At 48.6% G+C, this 23,014-nt stretch overlaps 1 protein-coding gene across 2 annotated transcripts in view; it reads left to right on the forward strand.

Annotated features, from left to right (window-relative positions):
• Nucleotides 1–202: 202 nt before the first annotated feature.
• The window catches only part of LOC141156855 (uncharacterized), a 113,074-nt gene continuing 90,262 nt past the window's right edge, over nucleotides 203–23,014 (forward strand). For both annotated transcript variants that reach the window (XM_073643308.1, XM_073643309.1), the window contains exons 1-2: nucleotides 203–356; nucleotides 1,350–1,409. In XM_073643308.1, coding sequence (XP_073499409.1) covers nucleotides 305–356; nucleotides 1,350–1,409 — 112 coding nt within the window. In that variant the 5' untranslated portion in view covers nucleotides 203–304. The remainder of the gene's footprint in view (nucleotides 357–1,349; nucleotides 1,410–23,014) is intronic.

Here is a 23,014-nt window from a genome sequence, read left to right on the forward strand (position 1 = left end):
GGCTGCTCCATAGTAGGGCTAATTCATTTGATTATTTGCTATCAGATGTCCTATCATTTCAGGAGGGGCGAATCTCTCCCATTCCTGCTGCTGCTGCTGAAGAACAAGAAAAGCAGGTTTGGATTTGCACAATGTTATAATTTTAATTATTTGTGCAAGATACGTATTGTTTGTTATTGCATGTGTATTGTTTGTTAATGCATGTCTCGTGGGTTGATGATATTGCTTTACTTACAAAATAAAAATTGCAGCTTTGACTATTTAATGAATAGATCTCTAGCTGACATGAAAGTGATATCACCCAATGAAGGTTAACATGATGTTGATGCTGGTAATCCTTGCTCTCAACAGCAGAGGTAATATTTATTTTATTTCTTACTATATCTGCAAATTAAAATAAATATTGTAATATTGTATTTGTAAAGAGCAAATTTGCTTTCTACAAAAATAAAGATATAGACACACATATTAATAGTGTCGTACAGACAGCAATTTACAAAGGAAAGGGTGGTTTTATATTCAGTGTATGGAACTAAATGTTCTAAAATATTAAGTGCTACAGATGTATTAATATCATCTCATAATGTATCAATTTTTAATTTTCATTTAAACTAAATTTTTGAGGTTTATATTAGACTATAAGGCTCCATTCCCACAATGAACTTTTGATGTTGAATATTAGGTAATTTTAGGTCACACTCGTTTTTTTGTTGCTTTTTTCAATTTTGTTTGAGTGGGTTTTTTGGGGGGTTTTACGCTGCTTTTTGTCTGTTGTTAGTAAGTCATGTTTTAAACAATGCTGCTTTGTTTTTGATAATTCTTTGTATTTGGCTTTAACAAAACTTCATATGTAGATTACATGCATTTTTAGTGTTTTTCCACAATGGGAACGCACTAAAAAAACATGTTTTTATACCTGTGGATTTTCAGCATCTACTGCAAGTCTATGGGGAAAATCTGCACATAAAACACCACAAGAGAAATTGACATGCTGCTAATGTGAAACATATACCGCAGGTCAGTTTATGCTGAGTAAAAAAAAAAGCCCAGTGGGCATGAGATTTCTATAAATCCCATCCACTTTGTGGGTACTGTAAGATGCCGCGTTTTTTGATGCAGAAAAAATATGCAGCGACAAAAACTCATTATTGGCACACAGTAATAAGAGTCAATGGATAAACGTAGTTCAGAGGGTTTATCTTTTTCACTTTTTAAAAAACAATTAGAAAAAAACACAAATTTGTTTTTCATCTGTTTTTCATGGATGTAAGAAACTGATACATGAACGCATATTGATATTTTGTTCACAAATTGAACTCCTGAAACATAATATTTTATATTAATTACAGTGCAAGCAACGTACATACAGCCGCACGAGCACACAGCAAGAATACGCTCAAGTTCAACAGGTAAATGGCCTGACACTCTTTACATTCCTTTTGTAATCTTATTGGCTTGTAGAGTAATCAGTCAGAAATTCAGGACCATACAAGCAATGATTGTGGCTGCTCTAGTCTGTCTTTATTTAAATTTAAATGAAATAAAGATAGATGAGACCAGGACTCCACAGCAACGCACAATCATGGTAAGTTTACATCACTACTAGTTGTCCACCTTTTGGAACAATTTTCTTTCTTATGTAGATGTATGTATTTTTTATTAAAATCTTTTTTTTTATTTGGGTTTCATTAAGAAATATTATGCTGTCTGCCTTCTATAGCCTCGCCTCTGTTTTGCACTAAATTATTGCTGGCTGCAGAACGAGTTAAATAAGAATCCATCAATGAGCTCATTCAGACGGTCTGATGGGAGAAGGTCTAATTTTTTTATCTATCTTTTCTGGGCTTTCTCAGCTGATTTAATGAAAAATAAAAAGCCTATAAAAGTCAAACTGCAAAATTCTTAATGAAACCAAAGTACAAAAATTTGTTTTGTTTGGCCCCAAATACATGCATTTAAGTAAAAAAAATGTCCCTAACGACCGTACTATATCTGTCCGAGTGTGATTCGACAACACATTGGATCACAATCGGAATGTTAGTCTGTGGGGCCGTGCACATGTCCAATATTTTCCTCAGATAGAGTCTGTCCAAGGAAAAAAAAACGCTGCATGTCAGAGTTTGATCCGATATTAGAATTGCATTCAACCATGCAAGTTAATGTGTCTTTGGAAACCATCAAACAGCACTTGGATAACATCTGAGTGCAGTCCGACTTCCACGGAATGAAACAATGGAGAAGATGGAAAAATGTTGCTTTCCATCTTCTCATCTGAGAGAATCTGATCCCACTATAATCACACTCTGATCAGAGTGTCATTTGCATAATCAACGACCCAATTCTCCTGGAAGAGAATCTAAGGCCATCTGCACCTGCTCTAAAGGTGGACAATCCATTGATCTCTCAACCCATTGAAAAATCAATGGACAATCAAAGGAATTCCAACACAGGTCATTGCCTTTGTCTCAGTGTAAAAGCACTGAATACACTTGCAAGCTGCGTTAGTGCAATTATTTTAATTCAACTGGTGAATGACCTTGTTTCGCTGTGAAGTCCCCACCTTTTATTTTATTACTCACCCCGACATTTGGTCTTAAGGCCTGCATATTCAAGAAAGGTCAACTTCCTCAGCTCAGTGATTTTAGTAGGGCAAGAGACTATATAATGTGTATGGAGGCCTCCTGACATTGCATTTTATTGCCAAACCCATTTTGTCCTGCCAGCAGCTTACCGCACTTGTCATCTTTGAAAATATAAACACTCCTCAACTAAATCAAGACTGCATATGTAAAAATGGGGGATCAGGAAGAATAACTGCTGGCTGAATGAGCGTTATTTGCCACTTGATAGGTATAGATATGTGTGTGTATATATATCTATAATATAACAGGAGATGCATGTCTCTGTCTGAAGCCTTTATAGACTGTGCAAGCGCGACACGCCTGCGCAGTCTGGCTCCAGACAGAATAACGCATGGAGCCATACTTACACACTTACCTGACTGGGAGGAGCGTTGCCGTGGCACCTCTCTTCTCGCCGGAGACCGGGGCAGGAGTGAAGGCATCAGAATAGGCGCATGCGCATAGCTCTATCCGGCGCCATTTTACTAAAGACACATTTGCAGCTGCATGGTGCTGGACAGCGCGGTATGGGCACGAGCATACTCCGGCGCCGCACTCCTCCCCCGGCCTTCGGCAGAACAGGACACAGTAACGCTGGAGCACAGGGTAGAAAGGTGAGTATAGGTGTTTATTTTATTGAATGTGTGCAGCGTGATAGGGATGAGGGGTGCCATACATACCAGGATTGGGGGATGAGGGGTACCACACATACCAGGATTGGGGGATGAGGGGACCATACATACCAGGATTGGGGGATGAGGGGGCCATACATAACAGGATTGGGGGATATGGGGTACCACACATACCAGGATTGGGGGATGAGAGGACCATACATACCAGGATTGGGGGATGAGGGGGCCATACATACCAGGATTGGAGAATGAGGGGTGCCATGCATACCAGGATTGGGGGGTGAGGGGTGCCATGCATACCAGGATTGGGGGATGAGGGGTACCACACATACCAGGATTGGGGGATGAGGGGACCATACATGCCAGGATTGCGGGATGAGGGGTAAAACACATATCAGGATTGGGGGATGAGAGGACCATACATACCAGGATTGGGGGATGAGGGGGCCATACATAACAGGATTGGGGGATATGGGGTACCACACATACTAGGATTGGGGGATGAGAGGACCATACATACCAGGATTGGGGGATGAGGGGGCCCTACATACCAGGATTGGAGAATGAGGGGTGCCATGCATACCAGGATTGGGGGGTGAGGGGTGCCATGCATACCAGGATTGGGGGATGAGGGGTACCACACATACCAGGATTGGGGGATGAGGGGACCATACATGCCAGGATTGGGGGATGAGGGGTAAAACACATATCAGGATTGGGGGATGAGAGGACCATACATACCAGGATTGGGGGATGAGGGGGCCATACATACCAGGATTGGGGAATGAAGGGTACCACACATACCAGGATTGGGGGTTTAGGGGTACCACACATACCAGGATTGGGGGATGAGGGGACCATACATACCAGGATTGGGGGTGAGGGGGCCATACATACCAGGATTGGGGGATGAGAGGACCATACATACCAGGATTGGGGGATGAGGGGGCCCTACATACCAGGATTGGAGAATGAGGGGTGCCATGCATACCAGGATTGGGGGGTGAGGGGTGCCATGCATACCAGGATTGGAGGGTGAGGGGTACCACACATACCAGGATTGGGGGATGAGGGGACCATACATGCCAGGATTGGGGGATGAGGGGTAAAACACATATCAGGATTGGGGGATGAGAGGACCATACATACCAGGATTGGGGGATGAGGGGGCCATACATACCAGGATTGGGGAATGAAGGGTACCACACATACCAGGATTGGGGGTTTAGGGGTACCACACATACCAGGATTGGGGAATGAGGGGACCATACATACCAGGATTGGGGGGTGAGGGGGCCATACATACCAGGATTGGGGGATGAGGGGTACCACACATACCAGTATTGGGGGATGAGAGGACCATACATACCAGGATTGGGGGATGAGGGGGCCATACATACCAGGATTGGGGAATGAGGGGTGCCATGCATACCAGGATTGGGGGTGAGGGGTGCCATGCATACCAGGATTAGGGGATGAGGGGGCCATGCATACCAGGATTGGGGGATGAGGGGTGCCATGCATACTAGAATGGGGGGATGAGGGGTACCAAGCATACCAGGATTGGGTGGTGAGGGGGGGACCATGCATACCAGGATTGGGGGGTGAGGGGACCATGCATACCAGGTTGAGGAATGGGGTGCCATGCATACCAGGAAGAGGGGTACCACACATACCAGTATTGGGGGATGAGGGCACCATGCATACCAGGATTGGGGGGTGAGGGGACCATGCATACCAGGATTAGGGGATGAGGGGACCATGCATACCAGGATTGGGGGGTGAGAGGTGCCATGCATACCAGCAATGGGGATAAGGGGTGCCATGCATACCAGGATTGAGGATGAGGGGTGCCATGCGTACCAGGATTGGGGATGAGGGAGCCATGCATACCAGGATGAGGGATTGGGTGCCATGCATACCAGGTTTCTGGGATGAGGAGGCCATACATACCAGAATAGGGATGCGGGGTACCATGTATACCAGGATGAGGGATGGGGTACCATGCATACCAGGATTGGGGGATGAAGGGTACCATGCATACTAGGATTGGGGGATGAGGGGTGCCATACATACCAGAATTGGAATGAGAGGTGCCATGTATTCCCGGATGAGAAATGGGGTGCCATGCATACCAGGATGAAGGTTACCAGACATAACAGGATAGGGATGAGGTGTACAATACATACCAGGATGAGGGATGGGGTGCCATGCATACCAGGATGAAGGGTACCATACGTATCAGAATAGAGATGAGGGGTACCATACATACCAGGATGAGGGATGGGGTGCCATGCATAACAGGATTGGGGGTTGAGTGGTGCCATGCATACCAGGATGAGGGATTGGGTACGATACATACCAGGATTGGGGGATGAGGAATGACATACATACCAGGATTGGGATAAGGGGTGCAATGTATACTAAATTTGGGATGAGGGGGCCATGCATACCAGGATGAGAGATGGGGTGCCATTCATACCAGGATTGGGATGAGGGGTGCCATGCATACCAGGATTGGGATGAGGGGTGCCGTGCATAACAGGATTGGGATGAGGGGTGCCATGCATACCAGGATTGGGATGAGGAGTGCAATGTATACCAGAATTGTAATGAGGGGTGTCATGCATACCAGAGTTGGGGATGAGGGGTGTCATGCATACCAGGATTGGGGATAAGTGGTGCCATGCATACCAGGATTGGGGATAAGGGGGCCATGTAAACTAGGATATGGATGAGGGGTGCCATGCATACTAGGATAGGAATGAGGGGTAACATGCATACCAGGATAGGGATGTGGGGGGCCATGCATACCAGGATTGGGGATAAGTGGTGCCATGCATACCAGGATTGGGGATAAGGGGGCCATGCATACTAGGATATGGATGAAGGGTGCCATGCATACTAGGATAGGAATGAGGGGTAACATGCATACAAGGATAGGGATGTGGGGGGCCATGCATACCAGGATTGGGGATGAGGGGTGCCATGCATACCAGGATTGGGGATGAGGAGTGCCATGCATACTAGGATAGGGATGAGGGGTGCGATGCATACCAGGATAGGGATGAGGGGTGCCATGCATACCAGGATAGGGATGTGGGGAGCCATGCATACCAGGATTGGGGATGAGGTGTGCCATGCATACCAGGATTGAGGGATGAGGGGGCCATGCATACCAGGATGAGGAATAGGGTGCCATGCATACCAGGATAAGGGGTACCACACATACCAGGATTGGGAGGTGAGCGGGGGACCATGCATACCAGGATTGGGGGGTGAGGGGACCATGCATACCAGGATGAGGAATTGGGTTCCATGCATACCAGGATGAGGGGTACCACACATACCAGGATTGGGGAGTGAGGGGTGCCAATGCATACCAGGATTGGGGATAAGGGGTGCCATGCATACCAGGATTGGAGATGAGGGGGCCATGCATACCAGGATAGAGATGAGGGGGCCATGCATACCAGGATTGGGGATGAGGGGTGCCATGCATACCAGGATAGGAATGAGGGGTGCCATGCAAACCAGGATAGGAGTGAGTGGTGCCATGCATACCAGGATAGGAATGAGGGGTGCCATGCATACCAGGATAGGGATGAGGTGGGGCCATGCATACCAGGATAGGGATGTGGAACCATGCATACCAGGATTGGGGTTGAGGGACCATGCATACTGGGTTTGGGGATGAGGGGTGCCATGCATACCAGGATTGGGGATGAGGGGTGTCATGCATTCCAGGATAGGGATGAGGGGAACCATGTATACCAGGATAGGGATGTGGGGGGGAATGTATACCAGGATAGGGATGTGTGGGGGCCATGCATACCAGGATTGGGGGGTGAGGGGACTATGCATACCAGGATTGGGGATGAGGGGTGCCATGCATACCAGCAATGGGGATGAGGGGTGCCATGTATACCACAATAGGGGGGATGTGGGGTACCATGCATACCAGGATAGGAATGTGGGGTACCATGCATACCAGGATTGGGGGATGAGAGGTGCCATACATACCAGGATTGGGATGAGGGGTGCAATGTATACCAAATTTGGGATGAGAGGGCCATGCATACCAGGAATGAGATGAGGGGTGCCATGCATACCAGATTTGGAATGAGGGGTGCCATGCATACCAGGATTGGGGATGAGGGGTGCCATGCATACCAGGATTGGGAATGAGGGGTGCCATGCATACCAGGATTGGGATGAGGGGTGCAATGTATATCAGATTTGGAATGAGGGGTGCCATGCATACCAGGATTGGGAAGAGGGGTGCAATGTATACCAGAATTGTAATGAGGGGTGTCATGCATACCAGAGTTGGGGATGAGGGGTGTCAAGCATACCAGGATTGGGGATAAGAGGTGCCATGCATACCAGGATTGGGGATAAGGAGGCCATGCATACTAGGATAGGAATGAGGGGTAACATGCACACCAGGATAGGGATGTGGGGGGCCATGCATACCAGGATTGGGGATAAGTGGTGCCATGCATACTAGGATTGGGGATAAGGGGGCCATGCATACTAGGATATGGATGAGGGGTGCCATGCATACTAGGATAGGAATGAGGGGTAACATGCATACCAGGATAGGGATGTGGGGGGCCATGCATACCAGGATTGGGGATGAGGGGTGCCATGCATACCAGGATTGGGGATGAGGGGTGCCATGCATACCAGGATAGGGATGAGGGGTGCGATACATACCAGGATAGGGATGAGGGGTGCCGTGCATACCAGGATAGGGATGTGGGGGGCCATGCATACCAGGATTGGGGATGAGGGGTGCCATGCATACCAGGATTGAGGGATGAGGGGGCCATGCATACCAGGATGAGGAATAGGGTGCCATGCATACCAGGATAAGGGGTACCACACATACCAGGATTGGGAGGTGAGTGGGGGACCATGCATACCAGGATTAGGGGGTGAGGGGACCATGCATACCAGGCTGAGGAATTGGGTGCCACGCATACAAGGATGAGGGGTAACACACATACCAGGATTGGGGGGTGAGCGGTGCCAATGCATACCAGGATTGAGGATAAGGGGTGCCATGCATACCAGGATTGGAGATGAGGGGGCCATGCATACCAGGATAGAGATGAGGGGGCCATGCATACCAGGATTGGGGATGAGGGGTGCCATGCATACCAGGATTGGGGATGAGGGGTGCCATGCATACCAGGATTGGGGATGAGGAGTGCCATGCATACCAGGATAGGAATGAGGGGTGCCATGCATACCAGGATAGGAATGAGTGGTGCCATGCATACCAGGATAGGGATGAGGGGTACCATGTATACCAGGATAGGGATGTGGAGTGGCCATGCATACCAGGATAGGGATGAGGTGGGGCCATGCATACCAGGATAGGGATGTGGAACCATGCATACCAGAATTGGGGTCGAGGGGCCATGCATACCGGTTTTGGGGATGAGGGGTGCCATGCATACCAGGATTGGGGATGAGGGGTGTCATGCATTCCAGGATAGGGATGAGGGGAACCATGTATACCAGGATAGGGATGTGGTGGGGCAATGTATACCAGGATAGGGATGTGGGGGGCCATGCATACCAGGATTGGGGGGTGAGTGGACCATGCATACCAGGATTGGGTGATGAGAGGTGCCATACATACCAGGATTGGGATGAGGGGTGCAATGTAAACCAAATTTGGGAGGAGAGGGCCATGCATACCAGGAATGAGATGAGGGGTGCCATGCATACCAGATTTGGAATGAGGGGTGTCATGCATACCAGGATTGGGGATGAGGGGTGCCATGCATACCAGGATTGGAGATGAGGGGTGCCATGCATACCAAGATTGGGAATCAGGAGTGCCATGCATGCCAGGATTGGGGATGAGTGGTGCCATGCATACCAGGATTGGGGATGAGGGGTGCCATGCATACCAGGATTGGGGATGAGGAGTGCCATGCATACCAGGATAGGAATGAGGGGTGCCATGCATACCAGGATAGGAATGAGTGGTGCCATGCATACCAGGATAGGGATGAGGGGTACCATGTATACCAGGATAGGGATGTGGAGTGGCCATGCATACCAGGATAGGGATGAGGTGGGGCCATGCATACCAGGATAGGGATGTGGAACCATGCATACCAGAATTGGGGTCGAGGGGCCATGCATACCGGTTTTGGGGATGAGGGGTGCCATGCATACCAGGATTGGGGATGAGGGGTGTCATGCATTCCAGGATAGGGATGAGGGGAACCATGTATACCAGGATAGGGATGTGGTGGGGCAATGTATACCAGGATAGGGATGTGGGGGGCCATGCATACCAGGATTGGGGGGTGAGTGGACCATGCATACCAGGATTGGGTGATGAGAGGTGCCATACATACCAGGATTGGGATGAGGGGTGCAATGTAAACCAAATTTGGGAGGAGAGGGCCATGCATACCAGGAATGAGATGAGGGGTGCCATGCATACCAGATTTGGAATGAGGGGTGTCATGCATACCAGGATTGGGGATGAGGGGTGCCATGCATACCAGGATTGGAGATGAGGGGTGCCATGCATACCAAGATTGGGAATCAGGAGTGCCATGCATGCCAGGATTGGGGATGAGTGGTGCCATGCATACCAGGATTGGGGATGAGGGGTGCCATGCATACCAGCTATGGGGATGAGGGGTGCCATACATACCAGGATTGTGGATGAGGGGTGCCATGCATACCAGGATTGAGGATGAGGGGTGCTATGCATAACAGGATTGGAAATGAGGGGTGCCATGCATACCAGGATTGGGGATCAGGGGTGTCATGCATACTAGGATTGGGGATGAGGGGTGCCATGCATACCAGGATAGGGGATGAGGGGTGCCATGCATACCAGGATTGGGGAGGAGGGGTGCCATACATACCTGGATTGGGGATGAGGGGGCCATGCATACAAGGATAGGGATGAGGGGTACCATGCATACCACTATAGGGATGTGGAGGGGCCATGCATACCAGGATAGGGATGAGGGGGGCTTGCATACCAGGATAGGGATGTGGGGTGCCATGCATACCAGGATAGGGATGAGGGGTGCGATGCATACCAGGATAGGGATGAGGGATGCCGTGCATACCAGGATAGGGATGTGGGGGGCCATGCATACCAGGATTGGGGATGAGGGGTGCCATGCATACCAGGATTGAGGGATGAGGGGGCCATGCATACCAGGATGAGGAATAGGGTGCCATGCATACCAGGATAAGGGGTGCCACACATACCAGGATTGCGAGGTGAGCGGGGGACCATGCATACCAGGATTAGGGGGTGAGGGGGCCATGCATACCAGGATTGGAGATGAGGGGGCCATGCATACCAGGATAGAGATGAGGGGGCCATGCATACCAGGATTGGGGATGAGGGGTGCCATGCATACCAGGATAGGAATGAGGGGTGCCATGCATACCAGGATAGGAATGAGTGGTGCCATGCATACCAGGATAGGGATGAGGGGTACCATGTATACCAGGATAGGGATGTGGAGTGGCCATGCATACCAGGATAGGGATGAGGTGGGGCCATGCATACCAGGATAGGGATGTGGAACCATGCATACCAGGATTGGGGTCGAGGGGCCATGCATACCGGTTTTGGGGATGAGGGGTGCCATGCATACCAGGATTGGGGATGAGGGGTGTCATGCATTCCAGGATAGGGATGAGGGGAACCATGTATACCAGGATAGGGATGTGGGGGGGCAATGTATACCAGGATAGGGATGTGGGGGGCCATGCATAACAGGATTTGGGGGGTGAGGGAACCATGCATACCAGGATTGGGGATGAGGGGTGCCATGCATACCAGCAATGGGGATGAGGGGTGCCATGTATACCACAAAAGGGGGGATGTGGGGTACCATGCATACCAGGATAGGAATGCGGGGTACCATGCATACCAGGATTGGGGGATAAGAGGTGCCATACATACCAGGATTGGGATGAGGGGTGCAATGTAAACCAAATTTGGGAGGAGAGGGCCATGCATAGCAGGAATGAGATGAGGGGTGCCATGCATACCAGATTTGGAATGAGGGGTGTCATGCATACCAGGATTGGGGATGAGGGGTGCCATGCATACCAAGATTGGGGATGAGGGGTGCCATGCATACCAGGATTGGTAATGAGGAGTGCCATGCATACCAGGATTGGGGATGAGGGGTGCCATGCATGCCAGGATTGGGGATGAGTGGTGCCATGCATACCAGGATTGGGGATGAGGGGTGCCATGCATACCAGCAATGGGGATGAGGGGTGCCATACATACCAGGATTGTGGATGAGGGGGCCATGCATACCAGGATTGAGGATGAGGGGTGCTATGCATAACAGTATTGGAAATGAGGGGTGCCATGCATACCAGGATTGGGGATCAGTGGTGTCATGCATACTAGGATTGGGGATGAGGGGTGCCATGCATACCAGGATTGGGGATGAGGGGTGCCATGCATACCAGGATTGGGGAGGAGGGGTGCCATACATACCAGGATTGGGGATGAGGGGTGCCATGCATACAAGGATAGGGATGAGGGGTACCATGCATACCACTATAGGGATGTGGAGGGGCCATGCATACCAGGATAGGGATGAGGGGGGCTTGCATACCAGTATAGGGATGTGGGGCCACGCATACCAGGATTGGGGATGAGGGGCCATGCATATCAAGATTTGGGATGAGGGGTGCCAGTCATACCAGGATAGAGATGAGGGGTACCATGTATACCAGGATAGGGATGTGTGGGGCCATGTATACCAAGATAGGGATGTGGAGGGGCCATGCATACCAGGATTGGGGATGAGGGGTGCCATGCATACCAGGATTGGGGATGAGGAGGGCCATGCATACCTGGATTGGGGATGAGGGGTGCCATGCATGCCAGGATTGGGAATGAGGGGTGCCATGCATACCAGGATTGGGGATGAAGAAGCCATGCATACCAGAATAGGGATGCGGGGTACCATACATACCAGGATGAGGGTTGGGGTACCATGCATACCAGGATTGGGGGATGAGCGGTGCCATACATACCAGAATTGGGATGAGAGGTGCCATGTATACCAGGATGAGGGATGGGGTGCCATGCATACCAGGATGAAGGGTACCATGCATACCAGGATTGAGGTATGAGGGGACCATGCATACCAGGTTGAGGAATGGGGTGCCATGCATACCAGGATGAGGGATTGGGTACCATACATACCAGGATTGGGGGATGAGGAATGACATACATACCAGGATTGGGATAAGGGGTGCAATGTATACCAAATTTGGGATGAGGGGGCCATGCATACCAGGATGAGAGATGGGGTGCCATGCATACCAGGATTGGGATGAGGAGTGCCATGCATACCAGGATTGGGGATGAGGGGTACCATGCATACCAGGATTTGGGATGAGGGGTGCCTTGCATACCAGGATTGGGATGAGGGGTGCAATGTATACCAGAATTGGAATGAGGGGTGTCATGCATACCACAATTGGGGATGAGGGGTGTCATGCATACCAGGATTGAGGATGAGGGGTGCCATGCATACCAGGATTGGGGATGAGGGGTGCCATGCATACCAGGATTGGGGATAAGGGGTGCCATACATACCAGGATTGGGGATGAGGGGGCCATGCATACCAGGATAGGGATGAGGGGTGCCATGCCTACCAGGATAGGAATGAGAGGTACCATGCATACCAGGATAGGGATGAGGGGGCCATGCATATGTAAGGGGGAAGACCGGGGTGTAAGTGCTTTCAGAGAAAGGGATCCAGAACTGTCGGGGCCGTACCTCTTGTTGCAGGGGGAAGACAGACTGCAAGCAGAGGAGTCATGTGACAGGGAAGCAGGGGGTGTGTCGAGAGAGAGAGCTGGTAGGTCAGGTGACAGAAGGACTCCTGGTTTGGCGAGAGAGAGGGAGAGACGAGGACATTTGCGCGGGAAAGCGGAGCTGAGTCCTGCGGAGCAGAGCAGTGTGAGAGGGTCCAGACTCCTGGCTACAGGACTTGGAGCAAGGGATCCGAGTGCAGTTGACCAGTGGAGTCAAGCTGACTGTAGTGAGAAGAGATGCAGGGTCCGTGGAGCTGAGCACGTGAGGTGCCGTGTTATGGACTAGGGGCTCAGCGGGTAAAACCGGAGACCACCCGCTGCCGCCAGAAGACGGAGCATTGTTTGGGTGGGGAAGCCTGAAGACAGCATCACCAGCACCAGCTGGCAACTGCCTTGTAGAGGATACAAGTCAGCTAAGTGTAAAAACTGTGGTTTGTTACCGGTTTGACTCTGCTACATCTAGTTAAACTGTAAACTGTCAGTTACAGACTAATATCTGCTATTTCCCCATATTTTCCCCTGTTACTCCCAGCATGGAGATTCATCTTGTTATCATAAACTTTCCCTGTTTATTAACCCTGTATTGGCTGCTCTGTGCTTCTGTGTCACTGCATCTAAAGTACCTGTGTTACACATACCAGAATTGGGGATGAGGGGTGCGATGCATACCAGGATTGGGGATGAGGAGTGCCATGCATACCAGCATAGGGATGAGGGGTGCCATGCATACCAGATTTGGAATGAGGGGTGTCATGCATACCAGGATTGGTGATGAAGGATGTTATGCATACCAGGATTGGGGATCAGGGGTGCCATGCATACTAGGATTGGGGATGAGGGGTGCCATGCATACCAGGATTGGGGATGAGGGGTGTCATGCTTACCAAGATTGGGGAGGAGGAGTGCCATACATACCAGGATTGGGGATTAGGGGGCCATGCATACCAGGATTGGGATGAGGGGTGCCCTGCAAATCAGGATAGGAATGAGTGGTGCATTGCATACCAGGATAGGGATGAGGGGTATCATGCATACCACGATAGGGATGCGGAGGGGCCATGCATACCAGGATAGGGATGGGGGGGCATGCATACCAGGATTGGGGGATGAGGGGTACCACACATACCAGGATTGGAGGATGAGGGGACCATACATACCAGGATTGGGGGATGAGGGGGCCATACATAACAGGATTGGGGGATATGGGGTACCACACATACCAGGATTGGGGGATGAGAGGACCATACATACCAGGATTGGGGGATGAGGGGGCCATACATACCAGGATGGGAGAATGAGGGGTGCCATGCATACCAGGATTGGGGGGTGAGGGGTGCCATGCATACCAGGATTGGGGGATGAGGGGTACCACACATACCAGGATTGGGGGATGAGGGGACCATACATGCCAGGATTGGGGGATGAGGGGTAAAACACATATCAGGATTGGAGGATGAGAGGACCATACATACCAGGATTGGGGGATGAGGGGGGTATACATACCAGGATTGGGGAATGAAGGGTACCACACATAACAGGATTGGGGGTTTAAGGGTACCACACATACCAGGATTGGGGGATGAGGGGACCATACATACCAGGATTGGGGGGTGAGGGGGCCATACATACCAGGATTGGGGGATGAGGGGTACCACACATACCAGGATTTGGGGATGAGAGGACCATACATACCAGGATTGGAGGATGAGGGGGCCATGCATACCAGTATAGGGATGAGGGGTACAATGCATACCAGGATTTGGCATGAGGGGCGCCATGCATACCAGGATTAGGGCATGAGGGGTGCCATGCATACCAGGATTGTGGATAAGGGGGGCATGCATACCAGGATAGGGATGAGGGGGCCATGCATACCAGGATAGGGATGAGGGGTGCCATGCATACCAGGATAGGAATGAGTGGTGCCATGCATACCAGGATAGGGATGAGGGGTACCATGCATACCAGGATAGGTATGTGGAGTGGCCATGCATACCATGATAGGGATGGGGGCGGGCCTTGCATACCAGGATATGGATGTGGGGCCATGCATACAAGGATTGGGGTCGATGGGCCATGCATACCAGGATTGGGAATGAGGGGTACCATGCATACCAGGATAGGAATGTGGGGTACCATGTATACCAGGATTGGGGAATGAGGGGTGCCATACATACCACGGTTGGGATGAGGGGTGCAATGTATACCAAATTTGGGATGAGAGGGCCATGCATACCAGGAATGAGATGAGGGGTGCCATGCATACCAGATTTGGAAAGAGAAGTGTCATGCATACCAGGATTGGGGATGAGGGGTGTCATGCATACCAGGATTGGGGATGAGGGGTGCCATGCATACCAGGATTGGGGATGAGGGGTGTCATGCATACCAGGATTGGGAATGAGGGGTGCCATGCATACCAGGATTGGGGATGAGGGGTGCCATGCATACCAGGATTGGGGATGAGGGGTGCTATGCATACCAGGATCGGGGATGAGGGGTGCCATGCATACCAGGATTGGGGATGAGGGGTGCCATACATACCAGGATTGTGGATGAGGGGGCCATGCATACCAGGATTGGGCATGAGGGGTGCCATTCATACCAGGATTGTGGATGAGGGGTGCCATGCATACTAGGCTGAGGGATGGGGTGCCATGCATACCAGGATAGGGATAAGGGGTACCATCCATACCAGGATAAGGGGTACCATGCATACCAGGATTGGGGTTGAGGGGTGCCATGCATACCAGGATTGGGGGTGAGGGGTGCCATGCATACCAGGATTGTGGGTGAGGGGTGCCATGCATACCAGGATTGTGGGTGAGGGGTGCCATGCATACCAGGATTGAGGGTGAGGGGTGCCATGCAAACCAGGATTGGGGGTGAGGGGTGCCATGCATACCAGGATTGGGGATGAAGGGTGCCATGTATATTTGCCTTCACTCTGCGGTCCAGCTCACCCCAAACCATCTCGATTGGGTTCAGGTCTAGTGACTGTGGAGGCCAGGTCATCTGGCGTAGCACCCCATCACTCTCCATCTTGGTCAGATAGCCCTTACACAGCCTGGAGGTGTGTTAGGGGTCATTGTCCTGTTGAAAAATAAATGATGGTCCAACTAAACACAAACCGGATGGCATAGCATGCCGCTGCAAGATGCTGTGGTAGCCATGCTGGTTCAGTATGCCTTCAATTTTGAATAAATCCCCAACAGTGTCACCAGTAAAGCACCCCCCACACCATCACACCTCCTCCTCCATGCTTCACAGTGGGAACCAGGCATGTAGAGTCCATCCGTTCACCTTTTCTGCATTGCACAAAGACACGGTGGTTGGAACCAAAGATCTCAAATTTGGACTCATCAGACCAAAGCACAGATTTCCACTGGTCTAATGTCCATTCCTTGTGTTCTTTAGCTCAAACAAGTCTCTTCTGCTTGTTGCCTGTCCTTAGCAGTGGTTTCCTAGCAGCTATTTTACCATGAAGGTCTGCTGCACAAAGTCTCCTCTTAACAGTTGTTGAAGAGATGTGTCTGCTGCTAGAACTCTGTATGGCATTGACCTGGTCTCTAATCTGAGCTGCTGTTAACCTGCGATTTCTGAGGCTGGTGACTCGGATAAAGTTATCCTCAGAAGCAGAGCTGACTCTTGGTCTTTCTTTCCTGGGGCGGTCCTCATGTGAGCCAGTTTCTTTGTAGCGCTTGATGGTTTTTGCAACTGCACTTGGGGACACTTTCAAAGTTTTCCCAATTTTTCGGACTGAGTGACCTTCATTTCTTAAAGTAATGATGGCCATTAGTTTTTTCTTAACTTAGCTGCTTTTTTCTTGCCATAATGCAAATTCTAACAGTCTATTCAGTAGGACTATTAGCTGTGTATCCACCAGACTTCTGCACAACACAACTGATGGTCCCAACCCCATTTATAAGGCAAGAAATCCCACTTACTAAACCTGACAGGGCACACCTGTGAAGTGAAAACCATTTCCGGTGACTACCTCTTGAAGCTCATCAAGAGAATGCGAAGAGTGTGCAAAGCAGTCATCAAAGCAAAAGGTGGCTACTTTGAAGAACCTAGAATATAAGACATATTTTCAGTTGTTTCACACTTTTTTGTTAAGTATATAATTCCACATTTGTTAATTCATAGTTTTGATGCCTTCAGTGTGAATGTACAATTTTCATAGTCATGAAAATACAGAAAAATCTTTAAATGAGAAGGTGTGTCCAAACTTTTGGTCTGTACTGTGTATATATATATATATATATATATATATATATATATATATATATATATATATAGTGCCTACAAGTAGTATTCAACCCCCTGCAGATTTAGCTGGTTGACACATGCGGAATTAACTTGGCATTGTGACATTTGTACTGTAGATCAGCCTGGAAGTGGGAAATGCACTGCAGCAAATTTTGTTTTTGTTTTGTTTTGTTTTGTTTTTTTAAAACGTAAAAAGTTAATTCAGAGTGTCATTTATTATTCAACCCCTCAAACCACAAGAATTCTGTTTGGTCCCCCTAAAGTATTAAGAAGTAGTTCAGGCACCAAGAATAATGAACTTCACATGTGTGGATTAAAGATCTCTTTTGCCAGCCTTTTCTGACTATTTAAGACCCTCCCCAAACTTGTGAACAGCACTCAGACATGGTCAACATGGGAAAGACAAAGGAGCATTCCAAGGCCATCAGAGACAAGATCGTGGAGGGTCACAAGGCTGGCAAGGGGTACAAAACCCTTTCCAAGGAGTTGGGCCTACCTGTCTCCACTGTTGGGAGCATCATCCGTAAGTGGAAGGCTTATGGAACTACTGTTAGCCTTCCACTGCCAGGACAGCCTTTGAAAGTGTCCTCCCGTGCCGAGGCCAGGCTTGTCCGAAGAGTCAAGGCTAACCCAAGGACAACAAGGAAGGAGCTCCGGGAAGATCTTATGGCAGTGGGGACATTGGTTTCAGTCAATACCATAAGTAACGTACTCCACCGCAATGGTCTCCGTTCCAGACGAGCCCGTAAGGTACCTTTACTTTCAAAGCGTCATGTCAAGGCTCGTCTACAGTTTGCTCATGATCACTTGGAGGACTCTGAGACAGACTGGTTCAAGGTTCTATGGTCTGATGAGACCAAGATCGAGATCTTTGGTGCCAACCACACACGTGACGTTTGGAGACTGGATGGCACTGCATACGACCCCAAGAATACCATCCCTACAGTCAAGCATGGTGGTGGCAGCATCATGCTGTGGGGCTGTTTCTCTGCCAAGGGGCCTGGCCATCTGGTCCGCATCCATGGGAAGATGGATAGCACGGCCTACCTGGAGATTTTGGCCAAGAACCTCCGCTCCTCTATCACGGATCTTAAGATGGGTCGTAATTTCATCTTCCAACAAGACAACGACCCAAAGCACACAGCCAAGAAAACCAAGGCCTGGTTCAATAGGGAAAAAGTCAAGGTGTTGGAGTAGCCTAGTCAGTCTCCTGACCTTAACCCAATTGAAAACTTGTGGAAGGAGCTCAAGAATAAAGTCCACATGAGACACCCAAAGAACCTAGATAACTTGGAGAAGATCTGCATGGAGGAGTGGGCCAAGATAACTCCACAGACCTGTGCCGGCCTGATCAGGTCTTATAAAAGACGATTATTAGCTGTAATTGCAAACAAGGGTTATTCCACAAAATATTAAACATAGGGGTTGTATAATAATTGACCCACACTTTTATGTTTAAAATTTAATAAAATTCAACTGAGCAACATAACTTTTTGGTTTGTAAGATTTATGCTTCTGTTCATAAAACCTACTCTCGTTTGCAGTTTGAAGGCTCTAACTTATTTGCATCTTATCAAACCAGCTAAATCTGCAGGGGGTTGAATACTACTTGTAGGCACTGTATATAGATAGATATATATATGTATGATCACACTGCTCACACTTTACCACAAACAAAACCATAAACATAAAATCCCTAGCCTTGTCTAAGCACTAACTAAACAATATAGACCCTGGCTATTGAGACAAGACTCTGCCAGCCCCAGCTCAGTCAAACACAACAACTATCGTCCATAGCAACCACTGATATTTGCAGTTTGCCACACATGGCCTGTGCAGTCTCTTCTCAGAGAGATTTTTGCTTGTCTCTCTCCAGCTCCAAACAGCCCACTCTGTTCAGGTTTCCCCAGCTGACTGACAGCAGTGAACACATGGCCTAGTTCTAGTCATAGCTTTCCAGGTGCACCTAATCAGGACCTTTAGTACTAGGATTTAACCCCTAGCCTACCTGGCTTTTCCACAATATACAGTATTTATTTATATATATATATATATATATATATATATATATATATATATATATATATATAGATATATATAGATATATATATATATATATATATACTGTAAGTTGGTATGCATGCAGCATGTAGGCACATGTTCACACTGGCTACTAAACAGAGAAAACGTAAGATAAAAACAAATTGAGCAAATACCCTTCAGTAAATAAATAAATAGCAATAGTGCATGAAAATAACATAGGGTACTTAGTTAACATAATTTTGATAAAAAAAAAACGTAAAAGCTATCCAGCCACATCAAGGTGACCCTATTCGGGGGACGGTCCTAACCTCAAGTATTAAAACCTTAATATATGTCAAATTGCATAAATGTGAATAAGGGCCGAGCACGGGCTACTAATACACGAACTGGCCACTGGTCTCCCAAACCATGTGTGACAGTCCCATAGAAATATATGAAACTGTCACACTCTGGGTGGGAGAGCCGCAGCCAGCCTGTACATTGCTATCCGAGATCAGAGCCCTTAGGGTATGTGAACATGACATCTTTTTCAGAGGACTAACTAGTTTTTCAAATGGAAATCAATTCAAGAAACTCTGACTTATACATTTTTTTAGGTTTTTCTTTATTTGTGGGTGTTTTTATATGCCCATTTTGGGGTGGTTTGTGGGCATTTTTTAAGTTCATTAAGCAACAAAGTAAAATGCAAACTTTTTATAGGCAAAAAAAACACAAAATGCTCCAAAAGATACCCTGCCATCTTTTTAGCCTTTCCATTGACATGTATTGTAATTATAGAGCATCCCCCCAGTGGAAAACACCTGAAGAATGGTTAGCTCACTTCTTTTACATTTTTGGAAACCTGAAGCAGCTAAAAGATACTCAAAAGCCTGACCTTATGAACAGCAAGTTGTTTTCACATAGAAATTAATATGTTAATTCCTTTGAACATTTTCTGAGCACTTTTTAAGGCAGTTTTTGCAGCAGACCTGACTTAAAAAATCATTGTGTGAACATACCATTAAGTCCCCAGACACATTACTCTATGGCAGACCCGGGCAAAGTGCGGCCCACGGGCTACATCCGGCCCTATGGCTGTTCCAGTCCGGCCCACAGACCGACACAGCCGATGGGCTGAAAACAATGGCCCACGGGCCGCACAGTGCCCTCTCCCACCCGCCCGCTGTCAGCTCTGTCTGCATCCGCGGGATACAAACAGCCATGAATGCATTGGTGGAGGAGGGGCCGCCTGCCCCTTATTCCACCAATCAGCGTGTGAAACCGCTGACGCGATGACATCATTTCATCGCATGAGCTGTGCACTGTGGACAGTCAGTGCACTGAACACAGGAATAGAGCACCGGGGGAACGGGAGCGAGGTGAGTATGTGGTGTTCTTTTTTTTTACATGTATGGGATGTTTGGCTGGACATGGAGAGGCTATGGGGGTCTCATGCTGGATATGGGGAGGCTATGGGTGTCTCATGCCGGACATGGTGAGGCTTTGAGGGTCTCAAGCTCGACATGGGGAGGCTATGGGGGTCTCATGCTGGACATGGGGAGGCTATGGGGGTTTCATGCTGGATATGGGGAGGCTATAGAGGTCTCATGCTGGATATGGGGAGGCTATGGGGGTCTCATGCTGGATATGGGGAGGCTATGGGGGTCTCATGCTGAACAAGGGGAGGTTATAGGGGTCTCATGCCGGACATGGGGAGGCTTTGGGCGTACCACGATGGATATGGTGAGGCTATGGGGGTCTCATGCTGGACATGGGTGGGCTATGGGGGTCTCATTCTGGATATGGTGAGGCTATAGGGGTCTCATGCTGTATATGGGGAGGCTATGTAGGGCTCATGCTGTATATGGGGAGGTTATGTAGAGCTCAATCTGTATATGGGGAAGCTATGTGGGGCTCATGCTGTATATGGGGAGGCTATGGGCATCTCATGCCGGACATGGTGAGGCTATGGCGCCAGTGGGACAGTTTTCTAGGTCTGTTCATTCCGGACGCAGTGATACCAAATATATGTACTTTTATTGTTTTGTTTTGTTTCTTTTCATTATAATATTTATTTATGGGTACAGTATATTTTTATTTTTGGAGATTTTTATTCTTAATATTTTTACAAATTTTTTTCACTTTTTTTCACTTTCTGACACTTTTACACTTTGTCCCACTATGGGACTTTCATTTTTTGCAGGTTGATCTCTTGCATAGCATAGAGATGCAGCAGCATCCTTGTGCTGTGCAGGCTGTCAGCCCTGCAGGCACAAGTTAGATAAATCGTGCACTGCACATGATCTGTCTAACTTCCTGATGCCTGGTGACCTGGATGACGACATCAGGTCACCATGGCAACGATCGGGACCCCGCACACACAGCATGGGGTCTCCGATCCAGGGTAAGAGGGGCTCTCTTACCTCTGCCTGCTCCTGCAATGCTGCGATCGACTTTGATCGCAGCATTTAGGGGGTTAATGTGCCAGGAGCGGTGTGGGACCACTCCTGGCACATAGTACCGGGTGTCAGCTGTTACAATCAACTGACACCCGGCAGCAATTGCGCCCGCACAGCAGCTGTGTGGGCGCGATCGGTGAGGCATAATAATACATACCTGAAATTAAGGCCCAGGTCACAGGTACATATTATTACGCTTGACGTCAGAAAGGGGTTAAAATAAATACCTATTGAAATAAAAATTAAAAACGCAGTTATACTCACCTAACACCAAATCCCTGAAGCTCTTGTCCCCTGTAAAAAAAAACAGAAAATAAAAAAACACCATAATACTCACCTAACCCCTAATTCCCAAAACCCATGTCACCTGTAAAAAAGAAAAATAATAAATCACCATAATACTCACTTATCTGCCATAATCCACACTGTCGAATGACGATCGCTTCATTTGTAGAACAGTCACATCTGCAGATGTCACTGTTCTACCCCGCAGCTGGCTGCACACTGACAGAAGCGTAATCACTCCCGCAGTGTATAGCACTGAGCTGCCATGAGAGAGGTCAAAGGAGTTCATCAGCTGATGAGCTTCGGTGATCTCACTTACTGCACCGCCACGTGAGAGCGTTCTCACACAGCGCCTGTGCCGTAAGTGAGGTCACAGGAGTTCATCAGCTGATTGGGTGTTAGGTGAGTATAAGGTTGCTTTTTTAGTTTTAAATAAATTAGTTAAACAGTGTGGATTTTTATTTAAAATAAAGGATTTTATTCTTGCTGTGTCTTTATTTAAAAACTTTTACTATGGGGATAGCAATGGGTGCATGTTATAGACGCCTCTCCATTACTAACCCCTGAGATTCATGGCAGCTGCCAATACAAGGCTGACATGAACCCCAACCCTAATACTCCACTTGCCACCACAGGACAAATGGGAAGATCCGAGGCTAAGTGCCAGAATTGGTGCATCTTATTGATGCTCCATTTCTGGGGCAGCTGAGGGCTGATGTTATTAGCCTTGGAGGGGGACAATATCCATGGCCCATTCCCTAGCTATTAAAATCAGCCCACAACTGTCTGCTTAGCCTTTGCTGGTTAGAATTTATAGGGGGACCCTACATCATTTTATTTCTGGGATCCCCATGTAATCTAGCCAGGAAC

Source organism: Phyllobates terribilis, unplaced genomic scaffold (genome assembly GCF_046119375.1).
Source record: "Phyllobates terribilis strain yellow unplaced genomic scaffold, ASM4611937v1 Scaffold_8__6_contigs__length_399053987, whole genome shotgun sequence".
Classification (NCBI taxonomy): Eukaryota; Metazoa; Chordata; class Amphibia; order Anura; family Dendrobatidae; genus Phyllobates; species Phyllobates terribilis.